At 47.1% G+C, this 21,572-nt stretch overlaps 8 protein-coding genes across 8 annotated transcripts; 4 read left to right on the plus strand and 4 right to left on the minus strand.

Annotated features, from left to right (window-relative positions):
* Positions 1-504: 504 nt before the first annotated feature.
* Positions 505-1,695, minus strand: N7471_002691 (uncharacterized protein; the record flags this gene model as incomplete). Its single annotated transcript, XM_057275411.1, has 1 exon — positions 505-1,695. One exon carries the CDS (start codon positions 1,693-1,695, stop codon positions 505-507), a length of 1,191 nt encoding a protein of 396 aa, XP_057140049.1.
* Positions 1,696-2,964: 1,269 nt separating this feature from the next.
* N7471_002692 (Zn(II)2Cys6 transcription factor) lies at positions 2,965-4,548 on the plus strand (the record flags this gene model as incomplete). The annotated part of the gene is made up of 2 exons (XM_057275412.1): positions 2,965-3,001; positions 3,047-4,548. The coding sequence occupies 2 exons, from the start codon at positions 2,965-2,967 to the stop codon at positions 4,546-4,548; spliced, it is 1,539 nt and encodes a 512-aa protein (XP_057140050.1).
* Positions 4,549-4,963: 415 nt separating this feature from the next.
* On the minus strand, positions 4,964-6,575 carry N7471_002693 (cytochrome P450; the record flags this gene model as incomplete). Its single annotated transcript, XM_057275413.1, has 3 exons — positions 4,964-5,138; positions 5,189-6,462; positions 6,522-6,575. Coding segments are annotated over 3 exons (1,503 nt in total), but the record flags the coding sequence as incomplete, so codon positions are not given.
* Positions 6,576-7,314: 739 nt separating this feature from the next.
* Positions 7,315-8,719, plus strand: N7471_002694 (uncharacterized protein; the record flags this gene model as incomplete). Its single annotated transcript, XM_057275414.1, has 4 exons — positions 7,315-7,816; positions 7,880-7,908; positions 7,981-8,231; positions 8,314-8,719. 4 exons carry the CDS (start codon positions 7,315-7,317, stop codon positions 8,717-8,719), a joined length of 1,188 nt encoding a protein of 395 aa, XP_057140052.1.
* A 2,559-nt stretch (positions 8,720-11,278) lies between these two features.
* Positions 11,279-12,839, minus strand: N7471_002695 (putative ethanolamine kinase; the record flags this gene model as incomplete). Its single annotated transcript, XM_057275415.1, has 5 exons — positions 11,279-11,453; positions 11,520-11,866; positions 11,943-12,370; positions 12,468-12,579; positions 12,663-12,839. 5 exons carry the CDS (start codon positions 12,837-12,839, stop codon positions 11,279-11,281), a joined length of 1,239 nt encoding a protein of 412 aa, XP_057140053.1.
* A 1,485-nt stretch (positions 12,840-14,324) lies between these two features.
* Positions 14,325-15,488, minus strand: N7471_002696 (cysteine and histidine-rich domain-containing protein; the record flags this gene model as incomplete). Its single annotated transcript, XM_057275416.1, has 3 exons — positions 14,325-14,637; positions 14,720-15,239; positions 15,383-15,488. The coding sequence occupies 3 exons, from the start codon at positions 15,486-15,488 to the stop codon at positions 14,325-14,327; spliced, it is 939 nt and encodes a 312-aa protein (XP_057140054.1).
* A 221-nt stretch (positions 15,489-15,709) lies between these two features.
* On the plus strand, positions 15,710-16,036 carry N7471_002697 (glutaredoxin family protein; the record flags this gene model as incomplete). Its single annotated transcript, XM_057275417.1, has 1 exon — positions 15,710-16,036. One exon carries the CDS (start codon positions 15,710-15,712, stop codon positions 16,034-16,036), a length of 327 nt encoding a protein of 108 aa, XP_057140055.1.
* A 1,391-nt stretch (positions 16,037-17,427) lies between these two features.
* Positions 17,428-20,971, plus strand: N7471_002698 (transcription factor domain-containing protein; the record flags this gene model as incomplete). Its single annotated transcript, XM_057275418.1, has 3 exons — positions 17,428-17,584; positions 17,652-17,718; positions 17,779-20,971. The coding sequence occupies 3 exons, from the start codon at positions 17,428-17,430 to the stop codon at positions 20,969-20,971; spliced, it is 3,417 nt and encodes a 1,138-aa protein (XP_057140056.1).
* Between the last annotated feature and the right edge of the window lie 601 nt (positions 20,972-21,572).

Here is a 21,572-nt window from a genome sequence, read left to right on the forward strand (position 1 = left end):
GAGATGAGATCAGAGGTAAGCGTTTAATAATTGTGTGCTGGTTATCGGATATATTCTTTTTAATACTCTTCCCGGTCTTGTTCTCTCCGCATTTTGTCCGGCCCGGCAGAGCGCTTTGCCGTGGATTTTGTGGGGACCGGAGTTTTGGGATGGGCGGATTTGCCCATTGTAATACTACCTGTTGTTTCTATTGGATGGGATTGTAACCATTTTTGCATAATTTTCCGATGAACTCATCGAGATTAACTATCATGTGGGAATAGTAGTGCGCTGGTCAAATTTATGCCCCGGCGGTTTGCCCCCACATCTCCTGGCACATAACGGGATTGAAGGGCGAATATCTCAAATTGATTAGCCCCGTTTTACTAACAGTGGCTAGGTAAAATCGACTTTAATTGTTTTGTTTTTTTTACTTAGCTAAACCCTTGAGTTGAGTGGGAAACTGATTGACTTCTCATAAGACCAATACGATTGCACGATAAATCTATGTATTTATACTGGCAGCTAGATAGATACTTCACAAACACTGAAGGGAACTGCAGAGCATACAATAGTCCGCAACCATTTCCGTTCCACAAGCTTGCCGGTACCTTTATGAAACACATCTTCGCCGGTAACAAGTTCAATCTTCAACTGATGGTGAACAGTAATTCCCTTCGTCATCTTGCCCAGTGAGGAGAAAGAAAATTCCCCAGGAAGACCACACTGTGTAGCATGGCCAGTCCTATCGCCTCCAATCTCATATGAGGCCAGGTCGATGTCATCCACGATCACTGCCCGTTTTGGGATTGTGAAATCAAACGGTATACAAATAGCTGGTTTTTCTCCTCCCTCAATGTTCTGTCCGTGTGGTTGTTTAACGTATGGATTGCAACCAAATCCCCAGTATCCTTTCGTACTTCCATCACTCAACTTGCGGACTGACTGTCGTTCGCAGATAAAATATTTTTCTGAGCTGTCAGACTTGCTCATGATCTTGACTCTCTCTTCAGCATGCCACCTCAGCTCTCGCACCACAAGATGATGGAGCTCTGTTGCGCGGTTCGCTGGGGCCGTCTCCCAATGAGTATGTATTTTAGCCGTGAATGAGATCCTTGGTCCAGACCTCGGTGTTGAATTTTGTATCAGGGTCATTCCTTGTATGGCGTTCGAGGTTGGGAAGTTTAGGTGATGCTGAGTCTTTGTCGGATCAGACTGAATCATCTGGCGGTTGATCTTTAGGGGTCGACGGTGGGTGATAATTCCATATTTCGATGTCGCTACCGTGACTTCTATCATGTACGTGATGGTTCCAAGAGGTGTTTTTGTCGTTGCGGGTATGTTTGTTGGAATGACCAAGTAGAAGTTGTACTTTGAGACAATTCTCCCTGGAGAAGTCTCAAATCCTTCTTTAGACGATATCGGCAGAGACATGTCTCGAAGGGTTCGTTCAATTCTTGAACCCGGCTGGGGCGACTTGTTCGTTGGATTGCAGAATGAAGGATACAAAGTCTGCCGAGTGTTTTTGCTGTCGTTTGTAGATATCACGACTTGAATGAGCCGAACGTGAATCTCGGTCACATTGACCAGAGGTGAAAACGAAGTCGCCGAGAGAACGGCATGCCCTGCCAAAGCAGAAATATCATGCTTTTGAGGGCACTGGCTATTGACATGGTGGGTAGAGGGAGCAACGAGCTCGAGATTGAGAGAAGACATGATGCCGGTACGCAAACATTGAAATTATGATCACGCAAGTTCTGTCTACGTATTTAAATGTTCATGGAAATCAGTCAGAGAGAAGGAGAAAGTCGTCCTGTACTCCTGTTGATACCAGCGATCTTTCCTAGAATAGGCAGCCAAGACGGAAAGATTGGGTTTATTACGGGATCTAGCCTGTTTTGGTGCACATGTGTCAAAGCTTAGTGTCTACAACTATATACATATATTACCAATCTAAATCCTTCTAGGACTTCTACGGAGAAGATATTTGAGCGTTATGGATTACCTAGTTCAGTAGCTTAGGTAGATTATTGTAGCCTGGAGGACCAACCTTGGAATCACTGATCTCGGAATTTGATACCTGGTTGTATTTAATCGGTCTTCGGGATTCGGACGTGATCAGGAGAGAAAGATTTAAAAAAAAAGGGCACGCCCAAACCCACACCCTTGTCCGTTGGGACCGCACACCCCCTTCGAAGTTCGGACCCGACTATACCCAATCGGGGGACTACCATCTATATACCTTGTTCAACCTTACGGGTAGCAGGAACCTTAAGCTACCCTGGGGTCGCGAAGCCCAAGATAACTTGAAGGTATACACACCCAGTATCCCAAGAGGTATATAGACTACAGAGCCCCCACCCACTGAGCTAACCGGGGTGGATTTGGAAGTGATAGGATATCTCTATTGTGACCTATATAGGACCATTTCCTAATTAGGACTTTAACTGGCCAGAGTTCGATTCCCCCCTCACAGGATCATTCTTATTTCAAGGCCACACACTAGTCAGTCCCATGCCTCTTAAATCTCCTACTCAATAGGCTTCTAATCCAAAGGCATGATCAGAATTACAATTTAGACTTCCACGATCAAGCACACTGGTTGTATTTAGGACTTGCACAATCGATCTTCGGGATTCGGACGTGAACATTCTACATATGTAGGGAAAATCCAATGTAATAACTACATGTATGTAATATTCAATAACTAACTAACTAAGTTAACACTTTTCCATGTACTCCGTTCACATGTGATTGTGTACATGTATTATGTACATACCTGGGATCCGATCCACTCGAGTGGAGAGCACCAATCCGTGTGCACTGAAAGCCTGAATAGGTTTAGCGCGGTTCAACGTCAAAGGCATCAAATTCCCATTTGTGTGTATCACATGACTCACCCTAAAACAACTGTCTATATCAACGCCCTCGTTTTATTCTAAGATTATCTGTGGTCCCCGGTAGAAAGTCGAATGGGATATACAAATGTCCGCAGGTTCTACGGAACAGTTGGCTGTTAAAGGTATGGATCTCACGTCGTGCTAGAGCAGGGTCCTAACATTACCAGATTGTCCAACGTGCCAAAGGCGACGTATCAAATGTGATCGGGGCCTTCCCGCCTGCCGTAAATGCGGGAAGCGCAATTTGGAATGCCCTGGCTACGGGCTACAGCTCAAATGGGTCCAAGGCGTCGCTAGCCGCGGTAGTCTGCGGGGCAGAGCCTTTCCGTCCCTCGATGCTCCTATCACAGCATCAAACTCACCTCATCCTTCGGGAAGCTTAACAGAGGCCCATACTACTGGTAACGGCATAAATTCTCTGGATCGGTACAACCGTTTCACGACCCGTTTCTCACCGGGACCTCTTCCATCCCCCGCTTCGGAACTTTGCTTATCGCAAGCTCGACCATTGCATGTTTCACGGTTGCTCTCCTGGTTCAACGACCGAGTCGCCCATCGACTTGCGTGGGTCCCGCAACAAAATGCATGGCGTCACATGATTCTTCCAATGGCCGAGAGCTCCGAAACGGTCCTTTCTTCCATTCTCGCTATCGCCGCCCATGACTTGGCATCGGAGTACCCTCCAAGTGACCTGGGACATGGAACGTTCCAGCAGATGTCGAAAAACTATCAAAATAAATCCCTTTCCCTTTTGGCTCAAGAGTTGAACAGTCTTTCTACATCATCCACGTCGGCACTGCAAGCGAGCACAACATCTGCCTACACCCTTGCATCTGTGATTCTTCTCTGCAACAATGAGTTTATGAAACCACAAGGAGCCGGGTGGAGAGTTCATCTCTCTGCTGCGAGGGAGATCATCCTAGCGGCAGGGAACCGGCCGTGCCGACACCACCAGCTGGCCTGTATTGAACAGTTTCTCAAATTAGAATTCTATGAGGCTTCGGTGTGGGCTGATTTGACGACATTTGATAACTACAACATGGCTATCAAGGCTCCTCCTGCTAGCGCCGAGAACGCAGTCTTCACTGACTTCATTCAGGTCATTGACCAAATCACCCGCCTTGAGCGTCTGAGATTTTGTTCCGGGACTATCGAGCAGGCTTCATCATACGGCCCAATGCAAGACATCCAGTCGCAGATTGAGTCAGCTAGAGAAAACATGATGCGTCTCAGTGAATCCATTCACTTCTCCTCTGAAGCTGATCAACATGGCTTTGAACTAGTAGTGTGGATGTACTACCACGCAACTCTCATTTACCGCCATCAAGCTTTATCGGAGTACGCCGCTGCTAGTGACCATGTGCGCAAGTCTCGGGATGAAATTCTCCTCTATGTACAATTTCTCTCCGAGACTCGAGACGGCATGTTCGCTCAAGACCTTGTCTGGCCACTTTTCATGGCAGGAACTGAACTCCGAGGACATCCAACCGGTCAAAAGATTATTCAGGAATGTTTTGGCAATGTCATGCGTATCAGCCGCACTCTGGACAGAGCGCGTGTTCTCTCGTTTGTTGAGACCTGGTGGAACGAGCCTGGTACTCATACATCTTGGATTGACATGGCTCGAAAGCAGTCTCAATCTTCGCAGTGTGACATTCTCATTGTATGATATATGCTAGACATCCTAAGAAAATAGGGGTGTGATTTCGTCCACGATCGTGGTTCATATACACGAAGAATAAAATACGATGAAGGGTCCTGAATGACTTCAAAACGCAATTTTTGGAGCTCACCGACTTTTACTTTTACTCTGGCTTTGAGCGATTATAAGGGTTCAAATGTTGGGAAGCTGTTTCACATGTGGCCAAATCGCATCTTGGACATCATGCTGATTCTCTCCATCTGATTTCTAAAAGCGGAGGCGGGCAAAGGTTTTTTCTCTTCTTCTACAACTTGGTTTTTCGTGCTCGCCTGGTACTCGCTTCCAATTGGATAACTTTGCACTAGCTAAATTTTAAACAAGACAAGCAGGAAGAAAATCAATAGTCACATTCATGTCTTCAAATTCTCTCTTAAGTGCCTTCATTATCTCCATATCGTTTAACATGAACCGGGGTAAATTTCACAAGAAGGGGTCCTTTGTTCCAGACGGTCCATATCCGCTGTCTAGAGAACCATATCTTGCTTTCTGTGTAAGGCTCTAAGTCAAAGTGCAACACCAACTCACAAGTGATCAAGCGAAGTATGTAATAAGCAATACTGCACCTCAATTAGTATCTAATCAAAAAATGTATAAATTTCGAACTCACGGTTGACCAATGCAATCTTTGGTGCCAACAGAGAACGGTTTCAAAGCGGCTTGAACATCCTGAGCGAATCTTTCCTCGCTTCCTGGATACCACCGTTGAGGAAGAAATGAATCAGGGTCATGAAAGTTTTCAGATGAATGACAGGTGGCCAATGAAGAGGTATATACTCGAGTACCAGCCGGAACCCAATTTCCAGAGATCATAGCGCCACCTCGGGGTACAATCCGAGGAAGAGCACCCGGAACAGGTGGATAGATGCGTAGTGTCTCGTTAATGCAGGCGTTGAGGACTTTCATTTTTTCCATTGCTGCTGAGTTGATATCCGATCTGGTTCGGAATGTCGAGCGAACCTCTTCTTGCAATTGTCGAAGGAAGTGTGGGGCTTCCAAAAGTAACGCTATAAGGCCACTGAGTGCGGCAGTAGTCGTTTCCGTTTGACCGATCATTATAACAGGCACATTAGCCCGTAGCTCTGCCTCTGATAATTTGGCACCAGGGCCGTTGTCCCCGACTAAGAAGTGGACAAAGTCCGGCCGATCAGGTCTAGAAGCAAGTCGATGATCGAGCTTATTATTCAGTAAACCGAAATGAACAGCTTGTGCATGCTTGGCCAATTTGGGAAGTGCCAGCTGAAAGATTGTCTTGATGAATGGAAGCTCCGCAAGGGCTTCAAGGACTTTAGCACCTCGTACGTAGGCAGATTGGTTCTTGACCCACATGTGGTGGGTCGTATCGTTAAGTAAATGGAGTGGCTCCCCAAACTGCAAGTCGATGTTGATATCGGTTATTGTGAAAGCAAGAATATCCACTATGTCGATAGGCTGATGATGCTCTTTATATATCTTCCCGATTAATTGAGTTATGTGTTCAAAGATCAGGGGTTCTTGTTCAGAAAGTGCCTGTTTAGAAAATGCTTTTGCGTAGACGCGACGAATCCTCGCGTGATCTCTGTCACTTGTGTTGACCAGGGATGGAGCAGAATTCTTGTCATCCCAAGGCTCGTAGAAAGCGGGGTCTCGCGCCATCCCGGCAGGCCTGGCTTGGTTGCTTCCGTATATGTCTCTCCAGGAACTTGAGTCCGAATAACTTAGTTCGTTAGGAGCCATACGTACAACAGGTCCATATTTCTTGTGAAATCTCAATGCCCATAGAGGAGCTTGGCCTGTTATATTGGCATATATCATTGGAAGCTGACTGGCAGCTAGCGCTCGCGGGCCAGGATAGCTTTTGAGAGGGTGAAAGAAAAGATTGTAGATTGTCCTGATAATGAAGTACTATATAATAGTCATTATATGAAGCTTCGATTATTAGGTGGCTTCAGCGTTTGAAATACCTGGAATGCCCCCACTGCAATTGCCTTGAGTACGAAGGAGGCGGATAACTCCATGACAGTGTTAGCCGAGCTGAGTAGCTGCTTCCGACACTCTAGACTGGTTCTGCAACAGTGGCTAGGACTAAATAGTTGCGTATAATAATAATCGAATTCTGAGAAAAGATATGGTTCTTAATAGTATGAGAAGTAAGAAAATCCAAGGTTTTCCGAGATATATCATATGTTGGGCAGTAACGTCTTTGTGTAACCTGAATAAAGCTTGAGCATTGTAGGTTTGAACTGTTCCAAGAGCCATTTGAAATGCAGAAGGCCTTAAGAAGAAATACTGTACCTAAGAATGCCAATCCTTAATGCACCACTACAATAAACTTGGCACACCGCTATAATTGATGTACCACTATATTAACTTGGCACACCGCTACAGTCACATAAGTGCTCAATACGTATAGCTTATGCAGCAGACCTTTCGGAGGATATGATCTGTATATTTTAAATAGTTTCTCCAGAGAATACCTTCATTGCTTAACTAGTCAGACGAAATGTAAACTATGCCTAGGTGCCGTGCAGGATAGGCCACGCAGACACATTCCGAGGTCACAAGGCTCAGTTCAGATCAGCCGGTTTTGAAGGGATTTCCGGATTACTTTCTTTAAATGGTTTTTTTGCACCTGGTTTGTCGTTATCAGGCCTGATTAGGCAATAATATTATGTTCGAAGTACTATAAATCAACCTTAAAAAATTCTTCATCTTGTGTTTCAAGATCAGAAAATTATAACTATAACACGGCAAAATATGGACAATTACTTCAGCAAGCTGGTCAATCTTTTTCAAAGAAGGCAATCAGGCCATCAAACCCTCGATTCGATTAAACCAATCAATTTCTCATGGTCCCCAACCACGTGGACTCCTGAAGTTCAACCAAATCCCACCTTTTCCTTTTTAGGGGCTAAGCCCTTGTCTCCCTCCGAGAATCGGGACTTTGTCTGTGTGTTTCCCAAGGAGTTTGGTGTATCCTGGCCAACATCCTTCCCTGCTTCTCATCAGTGCAAGTACTGGGAAGGTGCCGAAAAAGGCTGCTATCAACTCCTTCGGGAAATCAAAGCTATCAAATCTGAATCAGCATATGTTGTACCGGAATGGTTCACTGCATCTCGAAACGGTGAATCGGTCAATTCAAAGGAGAAAATCTTGATTACTACGGCTGTTGACTGTGCAATATCTATGCAGCCCAATTCGTCCTCGGATCGGACTGAGCTTTTAGCAAAGATAAACCTCCTTCTATGGACCCATGATGGTATGCTTTGCCTTACAGTCTGTTTTAGTCTTTTTTAAGTGAAACTTCTAATTAGTCTTATAGATGTGGTGGACTATCATCCAGATTACGCAGTAAGTTACAGTATTCATTCTAATTTAATAATATCCACTAATGACCAATTGCTGACTTTCCTACTTTCTTAGGGTAAAACTGTGGTGGACAGTATTACCACCGAACTACTCCGCATAGCAAGAAGCACAAAACTTGATCCGGATGATAAAGTCTGCGCATCTTTCAAGATAACTCAGACCTTGCTAGACGAATGTCATGGGCTTCTACGGCAGGTCCTAGAAAGTTTTGCCAAGTTCAATCAATTCACGCGCTCAGAAAGACGGACTGAGTTCCAAAATCTTCGAGATTTCCTCACTTACCGCACAGTTGATATAGCCGGCGAGTGAGTGGTCCAACTTCTATTATTGCATTTTAATAGGGAAAGAGCAGCTGACAACTTTTAGGCTGATATTAACGTGCGTAAGATACTGCAACAGACTGGACCTGAGCCCTGAGGATCAAAAACCACTGCAACGGCTTGCCGACCTTGTAATGGACCACATTACGCTTTTTAATGATTTGGTCTCCTTCGATAAAGAGAAAAAAGCATGGATTGTTGACGGAGCGTTTTTGTTGAATACAGTCCATTACCTGGAAACTGCACTGGTCATAAACTCCCCGCTTGCGAAGAACTTGACTCTCCATATGATTCTTGACCTTGAGGAACAGATTGGAAATGAGGTGACCCGACTGAAAAAGGCGATTGGCCTCACACAAACGCAGCTGCATTATACCCAAGCTCTGATTGAATGCGCAGCCGGAAATATATTTTTTTCCCTGACATCCATTCGTTATGGTGGTTTATCAGCCTCTGGCTGGAAAGACAATTAGCTGGCAGGATTTATCTCAGATGTAAGTACTAAGTAGCATGTTAAACAACGCGGAATAAACTTACAAAATACATAAATCAACCTTTTCTACTTAGAAAGGTTAGGCGAAGCCCTAAATTTATGTTTTATTCCATCAAGCCATTAGTGTTGGTCCCAACCGGACCAAGTAGAACGCTATTGCAACTAATTACCGAAGAAGGGTTCAAATATCCTCCATTGGGTGGGATGCAGGCTGCAGTATATCGTACGATAACGATAATAGGTCATTATCATTGTCGTCATTGCGGATATCCGCCTTGGTTGGGTACGGACAGCCAGGCGATCATTATTGTACTTGAAGCCGCCAGGATGCACCGGTGAACCCACCCAACTAGCCTGTCAGCGTTGCGAATCAGTGACCAGGCAGGTCCGCATAATCATGTATTTACGCAATGCCGAAATTCCCGCATCAAGTTCAATCACAAGCATAGCTGAATTATTAAAACCGTGACCTTTATGAGTTTCTGGCGTGGCATTGAAAGTCATGCATAATTAGAGCCTGGGGGTGTTGTTCTCAACATTGGGGGAAACAATGGCATTGAACCATTTTCCCATCAGCTTTATCGCATACTGAAATCCCGTGAAACAAGGGATTGTTATGGATTTGTCAAAATGTCAATCAATTCCTGCATATCAGCATCCCCATCGTCGGAGAGCGCTACGTTCGAAAATCATTAAGCGATGCAAAGTCATTAAGCGATGCAAAGTCATTAAGCGATGCAAAGTCATTAAGCGATGCAAAGTCATTAAGCGATGCATCGATTGTACTACACAGAATGTTGTGTAAGTGAAAATTCATGTGCGTCTGGAAAATCAAATAAATAAATGTGCTTTTCTCAGGGTAATTTCTCAACACTCATTTTACAAGTGTTCTTTGCTCAATACCTTGACTACTAGTATAAGATTATTTAAATTTCCCACCTGACTCCATTTTCTCGGACATTTGCTTCTTGTGAGTGGTCCTGTCAAGGGTGATGTGTGCCCGTTCCGCTCGCTCGGTCGCAACCCCATCAAAAACCCTACGTTCTAACATGGCCACTAAACGTAGAGAGAGGTTATATTGTAGTAAAGTTGGGTTATATTCAGAGTTTACAGGAAAAAAGATATACCACTTAGGGTATTGCTGGCACTGAGGAATATTGACCTTATTCTCGGCGGAAAACTTTGGAGTAGAGTAGAACCGCATGGGAGAAATTTAAGGGCACCATAAGGGAGTCTATATATAACTGCTACGTCTATCCTCGCGACTTAAAATATCAAGTTCAAATTTTAAAAAACGATTATATTCAAAAGTAGGGTCAAAGAGAATACGGATTCTAGGCAGCCTACAGACAGTTATTCCTTTTCTCTATACGCCATTTCTATGGTCTTACAGATTCTCGGCCGCTTAGCGTAGCCCAATCCCCTTGAAAAGCAAGGTTCGACACTTCTGAGCTATGGACGCGGTTTAAGCTGTGTGCGAACAACGTTGGATTCATCTTTCCAGGATCAAAGTTCCTTAAAAGCTCTCATCCAACAGGTTCTGTTGAATTTGCCGCTAGTGGGAAGTTTAGGGATATTCAGTGGGTAGGGAGTATGCTTGATTGGGTTCAGAAATGGGTTAGCGAATGGTTGCATTGAGTCACTGAAATATCAAAAGCATGGTGGTACTAAATAGTGTGTTGGTGGTGCATATATGTAGTGAAAGTTTGGAAATATATTTCTCAAGAACTCTTTCTGCAACTTCGATTTTTCGTATTTTCATAATTAACTTTGATCGAAAATGTAAGCATCGTGTCTATTGGTGTAATAACCACTCAATATTTACACTGCTACTAGTTGGGACCGACCTCATCTTCGAGATATTGGCGTCGAGTCTAAGGAATTTCGTTGTGGTCCAAGCTCACAGCATCCCCCGAAGACTAGATGTAGGTACAACATTGGGAATAAGCGTACTTTTGCCTTCAAGATAAGTTTCTTCAAAAAAAAAAGGAAAAGATAATAAAAATTAGGAAAAAAAAAGGAACTATATTAACCTTAAAACACCCCAGCTATGACGTTGTTGAAAGACAACACACAAGACCACAAGGAAAAAAGGTCATCACAATGCAAAGAGAGAAAACTACTATCTATATCAACAGATACCAAGACTTTTGCTCCGACCCTACATTGCAATCGGAGTAGAGTGTCCCTCTTTTATCTTTCTTTCTATTTTTTCTTGGGTTGGACTTGTCAGTTCAACCTCGTCTGTGGTCGTCCAAGACCACAACTTTTGATTTGTTTTCATCGGTTAGATTCGGTTTCGGCGTTAGCTAACTCCGAGGGTATTGTTGAATTTCTGGAGTGCCAAGTTGAGCGTTTCTTGCAATTTTCTTGCAATTGCAAGAATGAGGTAAAGGCGTAGGTGGGATCTTGTCAGGATCATGGGGAATTGATAGCGCTGACGTAGTGTTTGGAAAAATGAAATCCCGAAGGATTGATTGGCGTCATTTCATAGGAGTAGGAGAGGATTGGAATCCGAAAGGGAGAACTCCGAATGGCTTTACGCCTCGGACGCCCAGCGAGACTCGCGCAGCGGCATCTCCTCGCCAGCTTGCTTGCGGCTTCCGTCTACCTCGCGCTTCCACGCGTAGTACTCGCCGAGACGCGTCTCAGCGTAGTTGGCATAGTCGAAATCGATCTGGGAGATTTGCGCTTGGATGAGTGCCCAAACGCCCCTGGGAGATATTGTTAGCATGGTACGGCCATTACGCTGTTTTCCCAATTGTGTTCGCTGAACTCACCAGTAGAGACCAGGAATGCCACGGAAGCGGTCAACATCCTCGTACAGCCGGTCGACAATCTCAGCCTGGGACGAAGCGTCAAGACCGCGTTGTTCACAGTAGCTCTTCGTGTACTCAGTAAGGAACTGACGGCGCACAGACTTTGTCGGCATCATGTTGTAATCGCAGTCGTAGCCACCCCACTCAGCAAGGTGGTTCGAGATATCGAAGGCCGCGGGCGCGGGGACGGCATATTCATAATCGATGAAGTTGACAGGCGCGATACCGTCTTCAGGGGTTGGAACGCCGTTCTCGCTCGGAAGAACAATGACATTGGCACAGAGCAGATCGCAGTGCGAGAAGACTAGCTATAAACCCGGAGATTAGCCATATATTCAACAACACAATCCCCCTTTCCAGCGGATCAAGCCAGGAGCCACATACCCCGTCTTCACCAATCCCCTTCCCATCATCCAGAATATCCAAAACCCACTGCAGCTCTGCTTGCAAACTCAACCGGCGAGCACGCTGCTCAGGCGTGGTGACTGGCAAAGCCAACACCCACTTCTGCAGCACAGCCCACATAGATGGGCCTGCACGCCGGGGCTGGATTACGGTGATCTCATCGTCCTGGGAGTCCGCGATCCCGGTCACGGAGGCATCCTTGGCAGGCGCAGCTCCGCTACTAGGCAGGACGGCGTGCCACTGCGCCAGGCGGCGGGCGACACCGCGCCAGATGGGCGGGGAAACTAGATCCTGGTGGCCGCAGGGCCTGCCACGGATGAAGCGGTAGAGCAGGCCGTTTTTGAATCGAGCGAGGAGGGGCGGGGCCAGGCCGCGGCTGGCTAGGAGTGCGTGGGACTTTGTCTCTCCTAAGAATAATTGATCTACTTCAGCATATGTCGCAATGGGCAAGGGAGGCGCGGAGGGGCTTTTTTTTTGTTTGAGAAGTGGGGATTTTGCTCGTACTTTCGCGATCTATGAGGATCTCTGTGCCATTTCCGTACGCTCTCATCAGTACTGCCTCATTGTCTATTTGTTCCTCCGTCAGGCCGGGTTTCAGGTTGATAATTTTCAAGAGCTAGGGAACTGTTAGTCTCAATTGGATTCTGACGACCTTATTGCTGGTCTTGTGGAATGCGACATTAGGAAAGATAGACACACGGTGTTGGTGATGCCGTCGGTGAACCGCACGAACTCAATGTTGTTCCCAGGACCCTCCCAGTCGGGGTTAAGGGTCAGGATTAGCCTGAGAGCAGATGCCTGGGAGTCTGCATGGCTGTATGATAGGGGAATGTATCGGAATTCTGGCGTGGCCATCTGGGTCCCTGTCGAGCCCATGTTGGAGTTGAGTGGAGAGGAGGCGGAAAAAGGGGTATGGACGCAAGTTGGTTTGTGTGTCCGGAGGATTTTGTGCAATTTAGTTAGTCCACAACTGGTTGAGAGACAGCGCCCCTATATCAGCGACGAGGTCCTCGAATTCAAGATTTAGGCAGTTGCACAAGGCCAGGCTGCTAGCGCAATGTGCGAATGGAGATAAATTCTAGAAGTAGAGCACAATGTGGAAAGGCGAATTTTGTATTATGGCGAAGGTACAAAAGATTCAGGGGCGAAGAGTTGGAAGACGCTATCGATGGCGGGGAGGTTAATGAGACATCGTGGGAGGTCTCGTGCTCCCGACCCGTGATTGGAAGATGCGATGATTTGCTGGGGCCCAGGGTAAGTATGTCCCTTTCCACCGCCACTACTAGTACAGGGATGTATTAAGTTTTGGTTTTTTTGAGATACGAGCCTATTGGTTGTATACCTGTAGAACGATTTCTTAATGTCGTATTCTTTGTTTCAATTGCGATTTGGTGGCGAAGTAGCCTTAAAGTATCTTGACCGTATGTACATTGCTTTTGTTTTTCCAAGTCACGGGATTATCACATGCAAGACAACCTTGCAAGTCAAAGAGGGTCGGTGGTCACATGCCTTGATTAAGCCCTCACATTAGCCCTACTTACCCAATCCCACGAAATCCCTCAACAAAAAAAAGCGAAATTAGTCATAAAATTCAATATTAGTCAACGAAATGGAAAAATACTTTCACCGAAACCCAATCAGCTCTAGCGTATATCGACTTCCAGACACATAAATAGGACCTGCTCGCCCGCGCCTTTACTCTTTTTTTCTTTTCTCTCCATCATCAGTAGAGGTTTACATAACTTAATGTAAATTTCAACGGGGCTCCACAATGTGGCTTGCTGAGGGTTATCCTATGGTTTCGGCCATCATGGGTTTTCTTCCGTTCCCGGCCCTGGAGAGTAAAGGCGTCTCTCTTTTTCCCAATCACTTTATGGCTATGCTAGGGTATCCTTCGGGAAGCCCCATGGGTGCTAGCTGTGGAGAGGGCGTCACATACCATTTTTTCAGTCACTTTTATGTGTTCTGAGTTGTTTCTGCTTGCTTTGATCTTCAAATTTGATCAGAGGTTGCAACGATTGTAGCATTGGATATCTCGCGATTTTCAATTGGTAATTGGCACGGTGTAAATGTTGTACATTCCATACAACTCATCTTAACAAGAGCCTCAGAAGCCTCGCTAGGTTTATGAGCTCTTGCGATGCCGTATCTCGTCAAGACAAAACCTATAATGTTCGGGTTTCTCTTGCCAAGATATATCGTTGATGTCGGCATGCCGAGCGCCTTAAGCTACATCCATGGATATATATATATGCCACAACCGAATGTCAGCTACATGTACTGCTGGAGGCAAGATCTTAATTGTCATCACCGTCATAACTGTTGAATTTTTCTATCGTGTAAGTTTTTACATGTCCCCAATCATGCATGTCCAGCATTGCCAATCTGGATGCGCTGTCCAGTCCACTTGTCATCACTGCGCAACACCGGCCAGCTAGTACCATCAGCCTTGATCAGGCTCAAATCTAGCTTGGTACCCAGCACGCGGAAAGTTGACTTCTCCGGGTCAATGGGCGCAAAGAGAGTATATGTATCCTGGTAGCGTTTGTTGTCTGTGGTAGGAAGGTCGAAGATAATCGAGTTGGTAGTAAACTCAACCTTGGCCCGTTGCTTGTCAATCTTCTTAAAGTAGAGGGAGACGTTGACGGCGGTGGGAGTCTGGTAGAAATCGTTTCTGTAGAATGCGAAAGCATGTCAGTTTGTTGTTTTCAAAACAGAATAGCAGAGCAGGTCCGCCTGTCTTGTCGTATACGCACCTGACTGTGTCCACCTTCTCCTCGCCCGCGGGCTTGGCCTTGCCAACAAACATGTGCCTCGTCTTCTCTGTGCAGCCGGGGATCTTCAGGAACTCATCGAACTCGAGTACTCGGCGTTTGCAGCAGGACCACCCCTTGCTGCCCTCGTGGAAGACCGGCTGGCCCGGGTGGTGGACGCACTTCTCCTCATTGCGAGCAGTCGACCCGGTATAGGACGCGCCGCAGCCCCTCCGACGGCATGTTGCGTTGGCCGGGATCTCCGCATCGGGATCGTCAGACTCAGGCTCCTCGATGACTGGCTTCGCAGGTGGCGCCGCAGTTGCAATAGTGGGTGTAGCGGAGATGGGTAGCCGCTCGGACTTCTTCTGCTCAGTCGGTGTAGGAGGAGAAATGACTTCCTCAGCCTTGGGGGGCTCGGGCGCGGGCGTGTCGTCGACAGTCGAATGTTTGCCGGTTGTGCATGGCGGGATGGCGAGGAATTCCTCAAAGGTCAAGACGCGGGGCTTGCAGCATTTCCAGCCTGAGAAGTTAGCGGGGTAGAAACGTAGCAGAAGCTAGAGACAAGATCAGGTGTCACATTGCGCTGCCGCAATGGTCCACCGTGAACCCTTGGTTGACTCAAGGGACACAGATCTGGCATAGCTTGAACACCAAGGTACTTACCTTTCTGCCCCTCGTGGAACACTGGGGGACCCGGATGATACACGCAGTCTTCTTCCGGGTCGGTGAAGGTCTTTCCACACGCTTTGTGGACGCACTTGCCTGCCATGATGTATAGCAAGAGAATTATAAGGGATTGACGGGACTGAGTCGAGAGAGAAGATTGTAAAGTGTTCTGGAGAGAATGGCGTAGGTTGCCTAACAGGGTTTAGCGGGGAAGCTCGAATGTTCCATCGCGGAGAACTCTCTGACCGCATTCGCGTCACGGCACCGGCCATCTCGAAACCCCGTGGTTGAATTCATTCTTTGCATAATTGATATTGTCTCTCCATGTTTCCTACGCGCGCCCTTCTCAGTCCAGCCCGCTTGACGCTGTTTACACGCGCGGGCTGTGGCTTGTGCGATACCGCCAAAAACACTGTGATTCAGCTCCAGAAACGGCGCTCCTTTGAATACGTCGAAGCGGACATTATGGAACCTGGGAACAAATCTTGGAAGGCTGTTTACGAGTTTGATGTTCCAGTCCTCCACGTCCAGTCAGTTCACAACGGGTTGCCCAAAGAGGCCAATCTCTCCGACGCGCGCAAATTGTTCCATCGATGGACAGAGCAAGAACTCGAGCGATCGGTAGACGAAGCGGAGAAAACACAGTCCTGATATTTTATTTTGCATGAGCATTATATGCCCAACTGTACCAATTGCCATGGTCTACTGGCGGGAAACGCGCATTGCACACCGAGGGGATCCTCCTATATGGAGGCATCGACATCGTGACACCGACATAGTAATGCACATGGCGCTTGTTGCATTATCTCTGCATAGTTGTTTCTCCAGTCCTGCTGGCAGGACTTAGCTGCCCCACACATTCTCCAAGGGGGTATACTTCTACATGTATTTGATCTATCTTTGACCGTCAGGTGGATGATGGCAGATCCACCTAAGATGTACCCAGGTGCCCCATCATTGTACAATATATGTAGTCCCTGTTCCTTACGGGCGTCGTAATGTGTCAATTACATACTTAATCTATACTTCTAATTCGTTTTGCTATCTAGATCCACCTCACCTGGCTATTTCGTACAAATGCCTCAATACTTGCGGGATTCGCCACAGCTCAGTCATTTTTCTCCCTTTTATCTAATTCAAAGGTTATACATGGAGCAGCCCATTCACAAATTAAGCCTCTTACTGCCTGTACTCTAGCTACAACGCCAATAGGGGAGAAAATATCTACCAAAAATACTACACAAGGCCGCATAGGCGGCCGACTATTCTTGTGAACTGATGATTAGAAAATTAGAACTCACATGCACACGTTTGTAAGTTCCTTTTGTACTTGTAGATAGTATCACCCGGTTATTACTGAGGGCATTACGAGCATAGTAGTAGATATGGCTAGGCGGTAAGGCAACAAAGCACCCTTAACCCCTACTCGTAGTAGCCCTATTCAGGTATCATCGTCACTACGCAAGAAGATGCGGCATTTCATTCGGGGCATTTGATTTGATGCGGCGAGGTTCGCCTGGATCTTGAACTGTTCTTTCGTCTTGAATTTCTCCTCGTGATCTGAGTTCCACAACCATCTGCCATTGTGACCCTCACGATTCTGCCACGCGCCTCTACGCGTTTTCATCAATTATCCCTCAGTGAATCATTTCAGTTCAACATTTATTGAATTCTTCGGTAAGCGGCTTTCAAATCCGATATATGGTGCTGGTGTAACATCTTGCGCATGGCATGGTGCAGATGGTTGTTCTCACTTCACCGTGAACCATATGTACTTCGCGAACCAACCAACAACGAACATGTTCATCCTGTTCAGTTCCACTTGATCATTTCAAGAAGTTCAGTCTTTGATATTGGTGAGTGATTTTAAAAAGAAAATCGCTCTCTGTTGCTGGTTTATGGGGGACTGTGCGGTCTTTATCAAGCTACAGTCAACTCAGCTAGGCCAACTCTATCATCCCAAGTCCAAGCAACACAGACTAACACTGTTACATTCATAGATCTAATTCTTCACTCAATTGATTCGGGAACTGAACCTGGCAATGGCTGACCAAACGCCAATGGCGAATGGCACCGGCATTTCACAGCCACCATCGGCTCCATTGTCAACCACTTCTTCAGCACAGTCAACCCACCCGCTGGGAATTCCTTGCGTGAAATATAGGGCAAGACACAGGCGCTGTGACCGTGCTAGACCAGGTAAGTACACTTGACTTGATATGGCAACGAGGATTTCAAGTGCATTGATGACTGACTATTTACATAGTCTGCCAGACCTGTCACAGCATGGGCTTTGAAGCTGAATGCTCATATCCTTCTGCGGCCTTGCCAGTGTACGTTTATCCGCGATATCAGCCTGGCCGAGCCAAAATGGCTAATTTTATATCATCTAGTACCGAGAACAAAAGTGCCGAGGACAGAATCATCAAGAAGACTGGTGCTCCATTCTCAGGGCCAATGTTCAATAATGGATCTGCTTTACCCAAAACAGGTGACAAAAAACCAAGAGCCGCAGGCAGTTCTCCTGAACGAACCAAACCTGTCAAGGATGTGGTTGGACTACCAATCCAAAATGATTTCAGCCATGCCCGGAAGACGCAGATACCCCAGCAGCCTCCTGCGAAACGCCGCAAGATATCAGAGCTTGGCTCTGGAAGTGCTACTACGAAATCTGCGTTGGAACCGGGTCAAGCCATACCATTTGGCACCGGTATTCCCAGTGGAAGCAGAATGGCTCCTCCACCGCGTAGTATATCTCCTACTCTGCCTCAGGATGAAACGGAGCTCCGGTGCAACTTGACTACCGAAATCAATGTTCAGAGAATGAGGCATCGCAATCTTACAGCAGTGACTCTGCGCAACATCGTGAAGCTACTTATGAAAGCTAAGACTGAACGCCCAACCACTGAACCCATGATTGCTGGATCGAGTGCTACTCCATTGAATGACGAGTGGCGTGAAGAAGATGATCTAATGGCAGTTGCAACAGCCAAGCTGGAAAAGGGTGGCCGGTGCTCTCGTGCTCTTCTCAGTCGCTTTGAGAACTTCTTATATGGCCCATTGATGAGCGCCGAGGAGAAGAAGATGCAAGAGCGTATCATATGCGTTGAAGAGTGTCTGTCAAGTGCATCGGCGCCTCCAACATCCGATCACAATGACCTGTTCCTCCGTCGCTTGAAAAGAATCATACTTCATCCTGATGTCTATGGCTTGGACGAGAAAGACTCACGCATCGGCTTCCTCTGCAACCAGCTTCTTGCAGCCATAGCGACTGACTCGAAGCTGAGTCCTTCAAACCGTAGGAAGTTTGCGGAGCTTTTAGACCCAGATGGAGAGATTGCCAATATCAGCGCAGACAGTCCAGGTGTCAAAAGAGAAACTCCAATCTCAAAAAGGAAGGTGCGACCCAAGCCCACCTCTCCACGCGTGCCTTCCTCGCACACTCCAGGAACACCCTCAAAAACAACAACCCGTAAACAAAACTATGTCACCTCTCTGTCTCCTTCACCACCCCATCCCCCTCCTCTTCCCCCTCTCTCTCCTTCATCAACCCATCCTCCTCCTTTCCCCTCTCGTTCTTCATCTTTATCCACACCACCTCTGGAACTTATTGATTTATCCGATGACACCATGTCGTCGTCGTGGCCTTTCATCCCAAAGCCTACGCCCAAGAGGCGTGTTGTTTCTGGCAGCCAGTCGTCGCAATCCAACGACACTGTCGCGTCGCCTTCCACGGAGCCGGCGTCCAAGAAACGTCCTGCTTCTGGCAGCCAGTCTAATGACACCGTTGCCCCATCTCCAAAGCGTGCTGCTTCTGGCACCCAGCCGTCGAACTCTAGCAACATAATCACCCCGGCCCCCAAGCGTGCTGCTTCTGGCACCCAGTCGTCGGACCTCAACAATATCATCACCCCGGCTCCCCAGCGTGCTGCTTCTGGCACCCGGTCGTCGGACCTCAACAATATCATCGCCCCGGCTCATAGGCGTTCTGCTTCTGGCAGCCAGCCGTTCAGCTCCGACGTCCCCAAAAAACTTTGGCGTATTTTCGTTGCGAAGCAGGCTCCTACCCTGCCCATCCTTAATCTCGACCAACTCGAAGTTTCTTTCGCCCTGGCCGTGAATCATGGGAAGGTCGGGCCCACAGTCATTGACCCAACCTTCGGGCTTTGTATTGCAATCGCCTGCCAACTCACTCGTGAAAAGGGCCTCTGGGAAGCCCGCAAATGGTACGATGCAGCTCTATCTAACATGGCTGACCCCTTCAAATCTCGACCTTCGCTTCAATCTTTCCACCACCAAATCCTCCAGATCCACTATCTCCATCTGGTCGGCCACCTGCGAATGGCTTGGGACATCTTATCTCTGGCTATCGGTAGAGCGCAATCTCTTCGGATGCAAACTATGCACGGTGGAAGTCTCGCCGTGGATGAAGATTCGTTGCAGCAGGTTCGGCTGATATGGCAGTGTCTCTGGACGAAGAAACTGTCTCTCACTCTCCAGTTTGGCGTTGTTGATCAATCCCTTGACACCTTTTGTGAGTCACCCATGCCGATGCAGTCGCATATTGATGAGAACATCCGTGTATCTGGTGTGCAATCCTCGGAGCGATGTCACACGGCATCTTCTTTTTTCATTGCTTGTGCTTCCCTTCTTAAGTACACCGACGATTTGATCACCGTTGAAAATGATCTACGTGTGACACGCATGGAATGTCCGATCAAATGGCTTTCTATTGTGGACCTGCACGGCTTCCAGGAACTGAATGAAAAACTCTCGAGTTGGAACAATGGTCTGCCTAAATGCCTGGAATGGAAAGGCCTCGGCATCGACTTTACCATGAAGAAGGATCCTCTTGTTCGTCGCATGTGCGTCCTGGCTCATTTGCAATTTGTGTATTTTCGACTTCGTCAATACCGACCTTTCTTCATTTTGACCCTGCGACTTTCCCAAACGTGCGCTTGTGAAATAACTCCTCATATCACTAGCAGGGACATCGATTTGGTGGATGCGTCTCCTGTCCTCGGCATGGTGTATTACGGCGCTGTCAAATGTCTGATCGCCGCCCAAGAGATTGTCAAAACTCTCTATGCATCCTTTTACAAAGCGGCAAATGAGACTGCTAAGGGTGAGCAGCTTGAATACCTCTATGCTGCCGCCCTCATTTTGATTGCTGCCCGGAGTGTTCCGTTTGTCATGAACGGTACCCCGCGAGGTATATCCACCGCTGTCAGCACGGCAAAGACCGTCACGACCATGATAGAGGAGCTGAGGCAAATCGATAACTTGTTGCGTATTTACCAGGAAAGTTCGGAGCAAGCCCCAAAGCTCGAACGGCGAATTCAACGTTCACGTGCTACTATCGACCTCATCAACCTGCAGTCTGTGTCGGTGGATGGAGTTGTCATGGACAGTGATATCAGGCTTGAGCCTGTCATCTGGCACAGGATTTATGACCGACTCGGCCTTGATGTACCGTTTGCGAGGTTCCCCCAACGGGGTTCCTCCAGTAGTACTGGAGCTGCGGGCCGCCGAAAGACTCTCGCCTGGCTGGAAAGCCTCCCTGTAGATACGGACAGTGAGGTTTAGGATCATCTTTGATGTTTACACGGGTAGTAGTTTCTAGGATTTTAACTTTCTGTACTGAGTTATTTAGCCTTGTGTGTCCTTACAAATGAAACCCCTTTCTAAATGATTATTTTGATACATAAATATGTGGTATCTGATTCATGGTTGCGCTTGATCGTGGAAGTTTAAGTTGTAATTGGCTGATCAAGGCTTTTCGTTAGAAGCCCATTGAGCAGGAGATACAAGAGGCATGAGACTGCCTAGACACAGAATATGTGGCCATGGATAGCAAAGCAGCGTAAAATAAAAAGTGATCCTGTGTGGGGAGTCGAACTCTCGCCATTTCAACTGGTATATGTCCTAATTAGGAAATGGTCCTATATAGGTCACAATAGAGATGTCCTATTAACCTTCAGGCCCACCCCGGTTAGCTCAGTGGGTGGGGGCTCTGTAGTCTATATACCTCCTGGGATACTGGGTGTGTATACCTTCAAGTTATCTTGGGCTTCGCGACCCCAGGGTAGCTTAAGGTTCCTGCTACCCGTAAGGTTGAACAAGGTATATAGATGGTAGTCCCCCGATTGGGCATCCTAGCCGGGTCCAACTTCGAAGGGGGTGTGCG

This window comes from Penicillium samsonianum (assembly GCF_028829775.1).
Source record: "Penicillium samsonianum strain IBT 33392 chromosome Unknown utg000002l_segment0_segment0, whole genome shotgun sequence".
NCBI classification, from domain to species: domain Eukaryota; kingdom Fungi; phylum Ascomycota; class Eurotiomycetes; order Eurotiales; family Aspergillaceae; genus Penicillium; species Penicillium samsonianum.